The sequence below is a fragment of the Rhodnius prolixus genome, unplaced genomic scaffold (genome assembly GCF_049639745.1).
Source record: "Rhodnius prolixus isolate KJV_2025 unplaced genomic scaffold, Rpr scaffold_4, whole genome shotgun sequence".
Taxonomy (NCBI): Eukaryota; Metazoa; Arthropoda; class Insecta; order Hemiptera; family Reduviidae; genus Rhodnius; species Rhodnius prolixus.
In genome coordinates this window covers 31,244,811-31,259,210 of record NW_027411614.1, presented here as the reverse complement: position 1 = coordinate 31,259,210, position 14,400 = coordinate 31,244,811, and the positions used below count along the sequence as shown (strand labels likewise).

Sequence of the window (14,400 nt, the reverse complement as noted above, 5' to 3'; positions counted from 1 at the left end):
GCAGTTTTCACGTTTGGTGATATTTTAAAACTTGCTCGTAAAAGTTGCTTTATTTACGACTGGTTTATTTTATTGTTATTTTCAACCAAACTTCTCTATAAACCAGATAAAGGCGTTAAATATTCTTTAACATTGCATAGGGTAAAAAGCTCCATTATATTATGAAGTTGAAAGTCTTAACGCGAAATCTCAGTAGAAATTGGCCGTCAAATTGTATTTCAGTCCACAGTAAGTAATACTCTTTCCAGTGGGAAGAATATTTCAGAAATATTTGAAAAAAATCACTAAATTTCAATTCCCATAATGTCTATATGTTTGAAATTGCGTCAAAATTATTGTACTTTATTTTTAGATTGTGTAAAATTTTAGGAAATGCTCACAACTTCTGAATTGTTTACTGTATCTTAGTTCGGCCATCGTTCAAATAATGCTGTATTACAAATAAAGTGGAATCAGTCAAAATTAAGTTCACTAGACGGTTACCCTATAGAATAAGATATTATTGTTTGGTCTGGCTCAATAAGATCATTTCTCAGCTGGGCATATCTCTTCTTGAATCTAGAAAATAGGTTTTGAAAGAATTTTATTAGTTAAAATAGGAAATTCAATCATCGATTTACCTGACCTTCTATCGAAAGCAACTTCCGTATTCTAACTCATTGCAATAAACTAAGTTTATTAACTATGTTTTGAAATTTGTACGCTTTTATTTTTTGAATTCTATTTGTAAATTCTAATTTTGTCACATTATATTTGTATTTACAATAGGTTGGCTACCCGTTTACTAAAAAATAAAGAAAATTTCATCAAGGATCGACCCCACCAAAAACTGATTTTTCCCGAATTAAGTATATTGAAATAAGTTTCAATGAAAAATGTTTAAGAATGTGAGGATGAACACTAACTGAAAAGATAATTAGGATGTTAGACGATTCCACCCATTTTAGTATAGTACTTTAAAAAAAGTATTTCTTTGAGAGAATGTTGTAAATAAAAATTATAGGTCTCTAAATTAGCAATTAGTATGAAAAGTTTATAGAAAATCTTCGCAGCCATTGTTAAGAATAACTTTCGGGTTGCTGAGTTTATTCAAGCTTATTGTTAGTTCATAATTTGTTTTCAGACTACTTGTATTATTGTTATTGTTGCTTTCGTAAATTGGATTATTTATCTGTTTTTTATTTAAAATAAAATAAAGCAAATCTGAACTAAATATCAAATCGGAGCTTACTATTTCTGAGTTCTGACCGCACACATCACAGATACATAATTATAAACACACAAAAAACTTTTATTTCCAAACAAATATTTGCTGCGTTAAACGCAATTTTGAAAATTTGGCACCATCGCAATGTTTACCTAGTAATAGAAAATAGAAAATTAAAAGTTGCAAAAAATAAAACAAAACCTGGTCTGTAGAGTCAGAGTTCCGTTTGATGATTTTGTTTAAAACTTAAATGTTAGAATTTCTAGTTTGAACTTATTTTTTTCTTTACCCAGGTACACACGCCCCGTTACACTAATGGACGATTCATCATTAAAAACTTACTGTTCTTCCTCAGAGGACATTTCAAAACATGGAGTTTTGTGTAAAACTATTTCTAAAACCGATTGTAGTTGATACGTGCTTTCCCAGCAATAAGAAAAATAAAAGTAATCAGTCTTCTTGTTCTAAAGGATTTATTCAAAGCTTTTCCTTTCATTTTTCTTTCTAAGATGAATTATTCAAGTCCTTAATTTCCTGTTCGAAATATATTTCTAGCAAGGATATTCTACATAGTACACAAATAATAATTCTAAAATAGTCTGAACTTTTATTTTTTTTTCCTTCCCAATAAATCGTTAAAATTTATTGAAAATATAGAAGTTGTATTGTTTAATTTGGTGCAGTTCAGAACCCGTAATGGAATTTAACCGAATGAAAGCGTAGGAATTCGTTCCTGCCAAATATTGGGATACTCCGACGATATTGCTGTTGTAGGAAGGAAGTAAAAAAGCACTTGAGAAAAGTCTTGCTGAACTAGAGATAGAAAGCAAGGCACTTAGCCTGGTGATTAACGAAAATATGACCAAATATTTGATGTTATCAGCCAATAAAGTAACCTGATGTACGGCGCGGACACTTACGATGCGCATTACCTTCCTTGGAGTTAACCTAACAGCGTGAACGAAGTATGTATGAATCTTTGTAAAGAATTGTGGCATGGTAATGGAGCTTAATGAAGACTGTATTCACTTTTTAGGACATCTTTTCTTTATAAACCAACAAAACTTAAGATATTAACTTTGATAAGTCCTGTGGTTTGTTATAATGCACAGTTTTGGACGCTGAAAGCCGCAAATCAGCAGGCTTAGAAAATTATTTTTGAAAAAATACACACAAATTTTTAGTAGAGTATTTAGTGTGATACGTTTGCTGTATTATTAGTGGTATTAAAACTAACCAGGAATCAGATAAGATAACAATATATGAAGATACAATACGGTTCATTAAGTTTCTATTAGAATTAATGCGGCTTGGACTGCCAGAAAGTAGAATGGCCAGTAAATTATAAGAGATTGTTTTCATGGAAAAAGAAGGAGAGGACGATGGATAGTAGACCAGGAAGATCTGGAGCTGGAAATGAAAAAACGATGAACCGGGAGGTAAGTCCAAATTGAACTTAGGGGCTCGTTAAAGGAAGATTTAATAGAAATACTTTTTTAACCTTTATTTAACACGGTTTCTCTTGTCTGATAATCTGATAAAAACCCTTCCATCTGTAGCTAGCTAGTTCTCCTAGATAAAAAGTATAGAGATTGAAGACACATTTTTAATTTAGACATTAATCCAGAATGGTCGAAGACTCTTGTAAGGGGCACTTTTTCTTGCTAAACTGGTTGCACTAACTATTGGCTGGTGCAATACACTGATAATCGGAATAAAGGGGATTTATGATTTAATAAATGGGAAAAAACAATGAATCCTTCTTGAAACTCTTCATGAAATAGAAAATCGATTACTACAAGGCTAATGGTGTTCCAATTTTCAATTGCAGGGATATGTATCTTGTCGTTGGATAAATTTCGCTGAACTTTGTATCTACTGGCTTTTCCTGCACATGATTTAAGAGAGGATAAAAAAAAATTCAATTACTCAGGATCTTTTCCTTCCCCTGCAACAGGAGCTGATCCCACATAGTGTTACATGTCCTGTTGATATTTTTTAATAAATGTAGGCTGATCTACACTCCTCTTGCTCCAGTTACACTCATATTTATCCCCTGTGGTTCCTCTATTTTTCACAAGCGTACGTAGGTAGATTTTATTAAGTTATTGGACAGGAAAATGATGTTATACATTGACCTGGACTAAATATTTATACGGTTCTCGTCAGATTCTATTTCTAATATTTTTTTTACTACACACTTTAGTGATTTGCGAATTATTTAAATTATTTGTTTATTCCTCTGTTATGAATTCCAATACCTAATTAACAGTCTTGTTTATGTAGTATTCTTTAAATTAAAATAAAAAAAGTTAGAAATCTGTTGTGAAAAATTCGCATTCTCTTACCAAGATTTACGTAATAAAATTAATTCGAAATAGTGGCTAAGAAACCAGACATTTTTTTCTTTAAAGAGGCACGTCTGCTTTATCGATTTGCTCCAAATTAGAATTTCACTTAGATATTTGTAATCCATATTATTTCTTCACGCGTAATGAGAGGCCGTACATTACATGGACATTTCAGAAGGTTTAGAACAGCTATGCACATTCTTCAAGTCGAATTATCATCTCATACAGTTTTTTGTAGATATTAATGATCTACTTAGTTCTGATTTAGGAATATTAAATTCCCAATGTTGGGATTAAACATTGGGATATTGCTTAGGCGCTGATTTTGCTTTCAAACTTTTTGTTTTCATCGAAAAACTACACAATTAAAATATCTTCTTTTAGAGGGTAAGTGAAAGTGTAACACTTGAAAACACACAAAATTAAAGACAAATTAAAATTTTATCTATTAACAGAAGGAATTTAATTGAATTAAACGAATTGAGAATTTAACTAAATAATAGAAAATCAATCTATTCTTCAAATCTTATTAGTTTTTATTTTATTAAATTAAAAAAAAAAAGGTTTGTTAATGTCCAGAATCACGGATCGGCACTTATTCAATTACTTTTTTAACTTTGTAAAATGTAATTGAATACTAAACAACCCTAAAGTATTTGTCATTCCGTGGGTGACCTGTCGACATTTTACCGAATGGTTTTTATTTGATCAACTAGAGAATTTGAACATAAAAGAAGAAAAAAATATTTCATTAAACGTATAGCAAGAACGTATTTTTGAAGAATCATTTGAATAATTGTAATTTCTATTTAAAAAAAGCAGAGAAATCCAATTTTAAATTACCGTCATTGAATATTGAAATAGATATACAATAAAAAATTAACTTCTAAAATACCCAGTAATTAAATTTACGAAGATTGTAGACAGTAGAATTTAAATTCTGCTTATGTTCAACCAATTAGCCGCACCTAAGTTCGATTCAGTAACCCCTCATTGGTAGAAGATAGTGTAGTTTAATCTCTCATTCAGTTACGAAATTCACCTATTCTCTAACATCAGTTTTGTAAATTAGCAGTACTTAAGATCATTTACATATCAGCATCGAATGGAGGTTCAAAGTAATCTGATTTTTAGATAAATTCTAAGGTAATGCACGTGGTTGAAATAAGAAATTGGAAATAGCTGGTGAAATAGGACTAGATGAATGCAAGAATCTGTTTAAGGGTTTGATTAGATTAGATTAGATTAGAAAGCAGGATGGGACCTACGCCCCACGGCACCGCAGCCACAAGAGGCTTATTGTGCCTTCCCCATTTTGAGTCTAATAGTTGAAAGCTCCAGCAACGCAATCGAACAACAAGTGAGAGGCCATTTCCTCTTCTTCCTAACACAATCTGCACAACAGTTTCGAGCTGATAAGCCCTACCTTTTACAGGTGCTTCCTGAACCTGCCGTGCTCCATGAATAGGCCTGTAATCAGAGTAATCTGATTTCTGCCCAAGTCCAGTGTCTCTTTGTTTTTGTTTTTTTGTTTACACAGTAAGGGCATAAACACTCTTGCCGTTTTTAACTCTAGGAAGCTTCACCCAGTTTTTTTCATGTTCTCTCCAGATCCAATCTCTGAGAATCGCACGAACTGCACCCTTAGTAATCCCCAGGATATTTAAGGGTTAACGCGATGTACTTTATAATCAGTGTTAATTTTTATGTTGAAACTAAGATTTTTAGAAAATGAAGATGGAATTGAAAAATGCAGTGAGCGTGTTCAAGATCAATAAATTTGAAGAGAATTGCAGAGCTGTCAGCGAATGTGTTAGTGGAGGTTTGGCGAGTTTGTGGGTAAGTTGGTTGAACACATAGTGCAGATGTACAAGATAAACTGATGTTCTGGAAATGGCTTACTATATTTTAAAATATCAGATAATTAATATTTTATATTGGGTAATAAGTGCTGGGAATAAGAGTTTTGAACTTCATCAGTAGATCTTCATAGCACACTCGATTAGATGCCTATGAGACGTCGCAAGAAAACACTGGTATTTCTTTAGATTCAAAGAAGTGGCAATGATTTCTGCAACGTGATCAGACTGCTGGTCTGTTGAGTGGGAACTGCAAAAGCTGAAGAAGTGATGATTAGTAATAGAATATTCATTCATCTGAGGATCTTCTCAAAACATTTCGCTAGGATGGCAAAAACTGACTGGAGGGTGAGGGCTTTGATATATTGGATTGTTGGCTTTCGGTATCATGCTTATAGCAGAGAAATTCCAAAGAATAGAATGATATGTCGTCCGTAAGAACAGTTGTAAATGCTAGTAACTGATGTTATTGTTTTTTGAAGTCGTTAAAAAACCTGTGATGCACAAAACTTAGTTTTTCTTTCTGGTAGTACACACTGAAAATGTTGTATAATATTAGAACTGACTGAGGGCGTGTTTTGGATGGTTGTAGAAGAAGAAATAAGAGACTAAGATTAAAGATTCAATAATGTTTTAAAGGAGTTTTAGTTTATTTTAAGAGCGAAATAAGGCGCATAATTTATGTTCTAAAGGAGCTGTTATAAGTTATAAGGAGATTTATACTATTCTATGTAAAGGAGATCTTCCAAGGAAATAAATAACCATTTAAGGAATGGCTGAAGATGTATCTCTCTATTTAATTAATTAGATTTGTACTTTTAGTTTTATCAGCTCTTTAATGTAACTCCCAGGTAAAAGGGATCGCTTCTGTTCCCTCCGTAAACAGAACGGGGGTCTCTATTTCGCCCCAAAGCCTAGCTGGCCTTGGTGGATGGGAGGGAAACAGCGTTCTCACAATCTCATCAACGGTCTGAGCATCCAAAACTGGCTGCTTCATGAAACCCGTTAGCTTCTCCATGACAATCTTATACCCCCTACCCCAGGGATCAGCGTCCACCTCATCTTTTAAGGCATCCCAGCAGCGATTCTTGCTTCTGGCTATTGCCCTTCGCAGTTCCTTCTTGGCCAATTTGTATTCCAGAGAGCGACTAAGCGCCTCTGGCCGTTGCCGTGCCCGCTGGGCTCTTCTTCTTTCCTTTATGCAGATTTTACGCAAATCCGCAATATAAGTAGTCCACCAGTATACTGGCCGACTACCTCGCCAGGGGGCCTTCTTAGGCATAGATTGCCTACATGCCTCCGAGATAAGCTCCATAGTAGTGGCTACCACAGCTTCCGCTCCTACATCTTCTTCAGATTGAACTAATTCTACCTGGGGCTTTCCATCGGTGAGGACAGCTTGGAAGACTTCCTCATTCAGCCTAGCGAGATTCAACGCTGCAGGCGCAGTTCTAGCTCCCAGATAATCAGAATTTCTTTCAAAACCTATGTTGAATGTGATGTACTGATGATCACTACCAGTGAAATCCTCGATCACCCGCCACCCACGAACACGTGCCGCAAGTCCCTCAGATGCCAGGGAGATATCTGGTATAGTCTCCGTATACCCCGATCGCCTGAAAGTGGAGGTGCTTCCTTCATTCAACACAACGAGCTCCGTTCTAGCTGCCATTTCCACGATGAGCCTGCCTCTCATATCCGTAACGGGCATTCCCCATTCCACCGCCTTTGCATTTAAATCCGCCACAACCAAAATCCTACCGCCTCTCCCCCGGATATCATCTTCTAGGGAATTGAGCTTTCGCCTAAATTCATGGATGCTCTCGTTTGGAGTAAAGTAACAGCTGAAGTATGCCGTACCTCTGCTCTCTATCCAAACATATCCAGCTTTACTCTCACATGCCTCCACCGAGACCTTTCCCACATCAGGGATCCAGATAGCCGCAGTCCCTAGTGAGTCCACAAACCATCCGGAATCCCGGGCGCGGTATTGCTCACAAAGTAGCAACAAGTCTGGACTCTTTTCACTTACAAGCTGATCCAGTAGAGAGTCTGCTAGCTTACTTCTATGAAGATTCCAATAATAATAATAATAATAATAAGGGAAGGGATTAGCTATGAGGTTAACATACTGGACTTCCACGCGGAGGTCCCGGGTTCGAATCCAGCAGCTGACCCTTAGATTTTCTCTTCCTAGGAGCTTCTTACAGCTCACTGTCCGGTGTTGGACAGTGTTGTCTGTAACGAGAGAACACTGTCCGGAGGCCGGCAGTGCACTGGAAAAAGCTCCGGGCGCTAATGACCTCAGCTGTTGATGCGCCAAAAAAAAAAAAAAAAAAAAAAAAAAAAAAAAAAAAAAAAAAAAAAAAATAAGCTGTCTATCTTAGTTTTTAGAAAAACTAAATAAATAAATAAATTTTTTCCTACAAAATAACTTAAAATCATTTACTTGTCTAATATAAACATTATGCTACAATAACTAACAATAACTAAATAGAAACTTAAATAAAATTAAATTCAGCCACAAGTTGTTGCCTATACTTAAGAGCCATCCTACAATATTTCAATACTAAATCCCACTTCTTTCCGTTTAAGTATTCCTCTAATTGGGCCATTGACAAAAAATCCTTATTAAAATACAATCTTCTGAATTCTTTTAATATAGGACACGTACCATAAAATGAAATACAGATTCTAATTCTTTTGTGTTACACATTGAACATATTTTTGGAATTTCACTATTGTATCTTTTATAATTTAAATTTAATAACTCGGCTCTTATCATTATAATTAGGCTTATATCATTTATATTGAAATTGTTATTAAAGTAAGCTGCTTTATCTTTTAAATTATAATTTAATAGCTTATAAGTCTCACTAAATAAAGAATTCCTTGCCTTGATACCAGCTGTTTCCACAATAGTTAACCTAATTCTGTCTCTAAGTTTTACAAAGAACTTTTTCCATTCGTTATAACTATTGTTTTTGAAATCATACACTAACCCGTACTCATTGTTTACATTTTGAAGCTCCCGATACCAATATACACCTCTCTTGATAACCTCAAGCGCCACAAGCTTCGGATATCTGTCTATTTAGTGGGATATATGTACGTAGTTCTCCATAAAGGAGGTTTTATCACAAATTCCAACGAAATCGGGATACTTCTTGGCGGAAATGATTATTACATTTTTTGAACGATTTGCTAAAAAAAAGGGGACGATTTGTTTATAAGTTTTGTAACCAGTAAGGAATAATGTTGATCTCTCTTCAAATAAAATTCTTATAACAGTACTCTTTGTATTATGTCCAAACAAAAATAAATAATTTTATAAATTCCAAGTCGGAAGAAATGTATATAAATTTATACTACATCTGTTTGCAATATTTTTAATTTAAATAATTAAAAAATAGTGACAAAGGTTTTTATTGTAGAACAAGAATATAGCCCCCAATTATTGAAATATTTGGATGGATAATAAAAAATGTAAAAAGAGAAAAACATTGTTACCATTGTGAAGGTTGTGAAGCGGAACACTAGAGAGAAACATCGGAAGGAAGCCTAACGACATCTCTGTCCCCCCGAAGTACCTTTTCAAAAGCAACCATCACTACTTTAACGAACTAGATTCCATTTTTCCACTCTTTGGCCATTCTGATAAGCCAGAAGTACTCCTCTTCTGAATATTACCTTCAAAAAATCAGTTAATTATCTCTTGCAAACAAAAAATTGGCTAACATAACAATAAATTTATATTATACTATTCGTATAGATTTACCCTTGAACATGGAAGGTACTCTAGTTGAATGCTCACGTTTCGACATTTATGGAGTTTTGCTTATTCCTTTGCGAAAGCACTCGACTATTGATCTACCTTATACAGGGTGTTCATTTTAAGACGGCTCAAATGCATTTCATGCTTAAACGGTTGATCTGATCGAAAAATGGTAAAGGAAAAATTTGTTGCCCGTCACCTGTAGTTTCAGAATATGTGACTTGATTTTAGATTCCTGATTGCATAAGCGGCTGACGCGCGACCAAAAGTGAGGGTTCACACAGCTTGTGAAGCATTTACAGTGCCTTCAAAGGTGCCTCCTCAGACTCGCAAGCCAGGTTAGCCAGGAGGTTATCAACTGCTCTCTGTATCTGAGGAGGAACCTTTGAAGGTACAGTTCATGCTTGACAAGTTGAGTAAAGTGCATTATTTGATAAATTAAGGAACAAGTTTGATCCTTTACATGAAAGATATTGATCACTTAAATATGTGGCAGGAGGTTTCCAATTTTTTTTGGTAATTAAACGCAGGTCTCCCAAAATTACCAAATAATTATTAAACCTTCTGGTTTGTAACAGATGTAAAATTAATTTTTAGCCATTTTGTGTGTGCTTGAGAACATCTAAAGCTCTTAACATTTGATTTTTCTTGTTCTAAAAAAAATCACTCGGAAAACGACTTATTTCACGATATTAAGAAAAATACTAGCTTTACGGCCTTGGCAATATTTTTAGTAGGTGGGGGATGAAAAAATACATTAAAATGACCTATCGCATGCTCTTCTTTCTCTTTGATAACAAGTTAAAAAATTGAAATATGATTAAAAATACCAGATTTTGAAATGGCCTAGCAACTTTAATTTTGAAGATAACGAACGCTCACTTTTAGTCGCGCGTCAGCCGCGTATGCAGGCAGGAATCTAAAATCAAGTCACATATTCTGAAACTAGAGGTGACGGGCAACAAATTTTTCCTTTACCATTTTTCGCTCAGACCATCCGTTTAAGCATGAAATGCATTTGAGCCGTCTTAAAATGAACACCCTGTATAATTCTAGAAAACAAATTTTCTTTTTATGTTTCTTTCCAGTCAGATATAAGTACATCATCGCAATACTAGGTTCTCTAACAGGTTTAACAGAAACTAAAATGTGATTGATAAAACCGCAGCATACAAATGAAACAAAAAAGAAGAACATTAAGTAATTGCTATGAAGGGAGCCGTGAAAAGTCATTATAATCATTGCCATAATTTGCTCATTGTGTAGTGCAAAGTTTCGCAACTTTTATCCATCTAAGACATACCTAATTCTATTTTCCATTCCGCCTGGCACACCATAAATTTCATTATAGAACATGCATTTGCAGAAATTTAGGGCCATATTTCCACTTACTAACACAGTTAGTTTTCTTTGTTGTGTACCCTTCTGTTTTATTCTGTTTTACTAATGATGTGTTGTACCCGTGCTTCGGAATTACCACCATCTTGAAGAATCTGTAGTCAGCGATCACCACTCGCTTTTCTAACAGATATTCCAGAATATTCTGAAGAAGACTCTTCCAAATTAAAAGAAGCTGTTTGGAGTCTATATAAGTACAGTTCCTTATACAAGGAACAGCAGTTGAAGTGAACGACTTCCTCATATTCTCGAATGTTTCAACTCCGCCAGGAAAAAATATATTTCCTTCTCCAAGAACAGCTATAAAAGCAAGGTAGTAGTCAAACTCGAAAAGTAATAAAGTATGAAAATCATGCCAAATTTTTCACCAAAAAAATGAGACATGGAGTGCAGTCAGCACACAGGTTGTGGAACTCTCGGATAATTGCACTTCATTCCTCCACGGCTATCCTTACTTCGGATCCGTAAATTTAGCCCAGATGATTATTTTAAGTTTTTTGTTTCTTCATTGGCTCAATGCATTTTGAGTCAATTAAAATATAATTTCTAAGCAGTATTTACTATCGACTGTCACATTCAAATTCAAGTCTGTTGATAGGTGCCAAGTTTTACAGATTAAAAGGTGAAAATATTCGATGAGTAGTTGAAGCCCCACCTCAAAATGTGCATCACTTAACTTATAAGACGATCATTGTATTTGTTAACTCAAGTACCACTTCAGAAAAATTAAACCTATTTGGATACCAATAAAAATTGCTACCTAATTAAAAAATGCTTAACATTCCTAATTCTAAAAAATTTAGGTGGCCATAAGAGTGGTTTTACTAAAATTATTTTTGGGATAGTTCAGAAAAACTACGCTAGGGTTAGTATCATGACTGTCAAGTGTTTAAAAAATATAAGCACATTTTTCTACTTCTTTTATTGAGTGGATTAATATATCACAGAGTTTAAATTCATTAATTCTAAATAGTGTGTTCTCTAGACCAAAATTAATATCTAATTCGCTATTAATTTAAATTTTTTCCAATAATAATTATCATTTTTTTAAATAAATATAATATCTACATATTTATTTTCTGACTTGATATACTTAATTTAATAACATGAGAGAAATAGATTACTTCTTTACCTCTCACAATTTTCTTTCTCTAATAGATTTCCCTAGGAAAATGCTTCCAATGCATTCCTCTGGGAGAGTGGGTTAAGCTCCTTTCTAAATTATCCTGCCTCATTCATTTTTTTTTAATTTTCATAAGAATTTAATATGTGTCCAAATTTAAAGGATGGCCAGAAATAATACGAAATAAATTTGGTAGTTTAAGGAAATTTTTCGTGCATCATAAAAATCAAGAAAATTTAATTGCATTTTTAAAAGTCAAGAGAGGATTTCCACACAAGACTTGTATAATCTGGGATCACATTAACCAAACCCGATTATTAATATATCAACTGACAGATTTCTCACATTTAACTCCTACTAATTGTATACATCTCTCATTATACTGCGGAAACTGATCTTTTTAAAAACAAAAAAAAGTTTTTCTTTTCAAAAGAACAGGTTTTGTTATTCTTTTGGTATTGGCTAGTGCAAAATATAAGGGTAAAATTTAACTAACACTTGACAACTCATGTTCAATTCAAAGAGAAATTAAAATTAATGAAAGTTAAAGTAAATTTAGGTAATGTAACCATCCTTAGAATTGGTACTCTCTCTTCATAATGATCTAGAAGAAAACTAATGATGTGTAACGTTCAGATTGATTACCTGTGAAGTAATACCAACTGAAACAGAAGATCTCTAGGAATTTCAAGCCTGATTGCCTTTATATGTGGCCATTATGATACAAATTGAGAATTTAAACAGGCTTTAAATAGAATTTATTTTAAAGCTATGTTAAGACCATTTTGAAAGGAAAACTACTGGACCAGTATTAATGTAAATCACACGTCAACGATCAATTTTACCTAAAATTGTTTATTGTGTTCCATTTAGTTTGGTTACACAAAAACCATATCCAGCATTTTGTTCAGTTATTGTGTTTAAATTTGTTTACCCTTTCGTATGTTAAACTGTTTGTGGCCTGAATTGTGCGGCGCTAGCTATACGTAGATTATTAATCAGGTTTCTCTCGAGTTGATTAACATTTCTACCTGCGGCACTTTGACCATATTCACTAACTAGCAGTTAACCAAATGAAGCACAAATTTAATATTTCTGGTGGACTGTCACCAGAATGAAACAGAACGGTGCGTTTCTCTCCTTTAAATATTTATTTATTCCAAAATTCGAATTTGTATTTAGCCAAACAAATGCGCTCAAAGTGAATATTGAATATAGGTAAACTGCAAACATTTTTAGGCCAATTTTTAGCATATTTATTTAATAATAATCTTCAATAAGATTTCCATTTTGAACAAAACTGTTTCTACTCCTGATTGGCTGCTTTAGTGCTATAAAGAGAAAGCTATAATATTTGTAGAATATTTAATTTATATCATACCAGAGGTATATACTCTATTTTGAGAGCGTGTCCTTCAATCTCTTCAATAAGACAGTAATTTAGTATCGACGACTCAAGAAAAAGCCGCCCCGATAACCGAGCAAGGCTAAGATGTATTGAGATACTTGGTTTGATGCCCAGTCTAGGTCTTGGATATTATTTAATACTTAATATGGGGATTTTATATTAAACTAAAATGTTTGCTAGATCCGTTCCTCTATGACACATAATTTGGTAGTTGGGCCTACCAAATAGACATTATTTTGATCTTAAAGCATTATTGCGGAATTTAAATGATTCTAAAGTTTTACAAAAATGTGTCATTAAAATTAGAGAACTTCATTATTTAATAACAACAGTACTTTTGAGCTATAGTAATGTTGCTATTAGTGACTATTCTATAATTTTAAATTTTGCCAATTTTATGATTTCCTCTTTTTCTCTTGATTTTTTGAATTTGAATGGATCATTTTCAAAGGTTTGTGCATTTACAAATGCATATTTGCATTTATATATACATGTAGGTTTCTTTTGAGTTTTCCTTCTTATTTTAGTTTCGTTTGGTTTACTGTATTCTTTTAAAAGTAGAAAAAGGGATGCTGTTACTAGGTTTGATTTGATTATTTTAAATTATCAAACTGCTATATTTTTTTTGTTCGTTGTTATTCTTTTTGACTTTATTTACTTTATCAGTTTCATCGATTTTTCATTACTTATTGAATTGTCATTCGTATTTACTATTTTTATTTGTTTAATTCATATATGTATATGTAAAAAATTGCCAAACAAAATATATATACCATATATGTAGATATATGCCATGCTGAAATAATTTGTCTGAGGACTTCTCCATCAACAAATAATTTTCTATTTTTTTATTTATTTATTTTAACTTTTTCATTGTACATGTGAGAGATTCAAGCCTGGTTTATTCAGAACATAAAGTAGTGGGTAGTAATAACATACATATATAAGAAATGAAAGAATCAATTCAAAATTAGTAAACTTTTCAGTAAGTCGGTAAAGAAAACTATTACGTAAAGATTAAATAAGTAAAGTGATAAATAAATAAGTAGTCCAAGTTACGAGAGCTGTCTGCAGGACAACAGTCAGGAATAATAACGTTTTTCTTTTTGTTGGGTTGAAGTTAGTCGGATGCAATCCGATTGCGACCCACTCAGACTTTTCTAGAAGCAAAACTTATCTTTTTCTAAATCCTCACGGATCTTGTTGGCTTATTACTTTGATTTTCGTTTATTGATCTGTTATCCTTTTAAGATAAACGTCGAGCTCAATTGTTGGAGCA

The 14,400-nt window shown here is 33.3% G+C and overlaps 2 protein-coding genes across 3 annotated transcripts in view; one reads left to right on the top strand and one right to left on the bottom strand.

The window, feature by feature from the left end:
* LOC141455366 (uncharacterized) overlaps window positions 1–14,400 on the top strand; it is a 140,811-nt gene that overhangs the window by 30,724 nt on the left and 95,687 nt on the right. The window lies entirely within an intron of this gene.
* LOC141455604 (uncharacterized) lies at window positions 6,253–7,128 on the bottom strand. Its single transcript, XM_074130782.1, has one exon. The coding sequence runs from the start codon at window positions 7,126–7,128 to the stop codon at window positions 6,253–6,255; it is 876 nt and encodes a 291-aa protein (XP_073986883.1).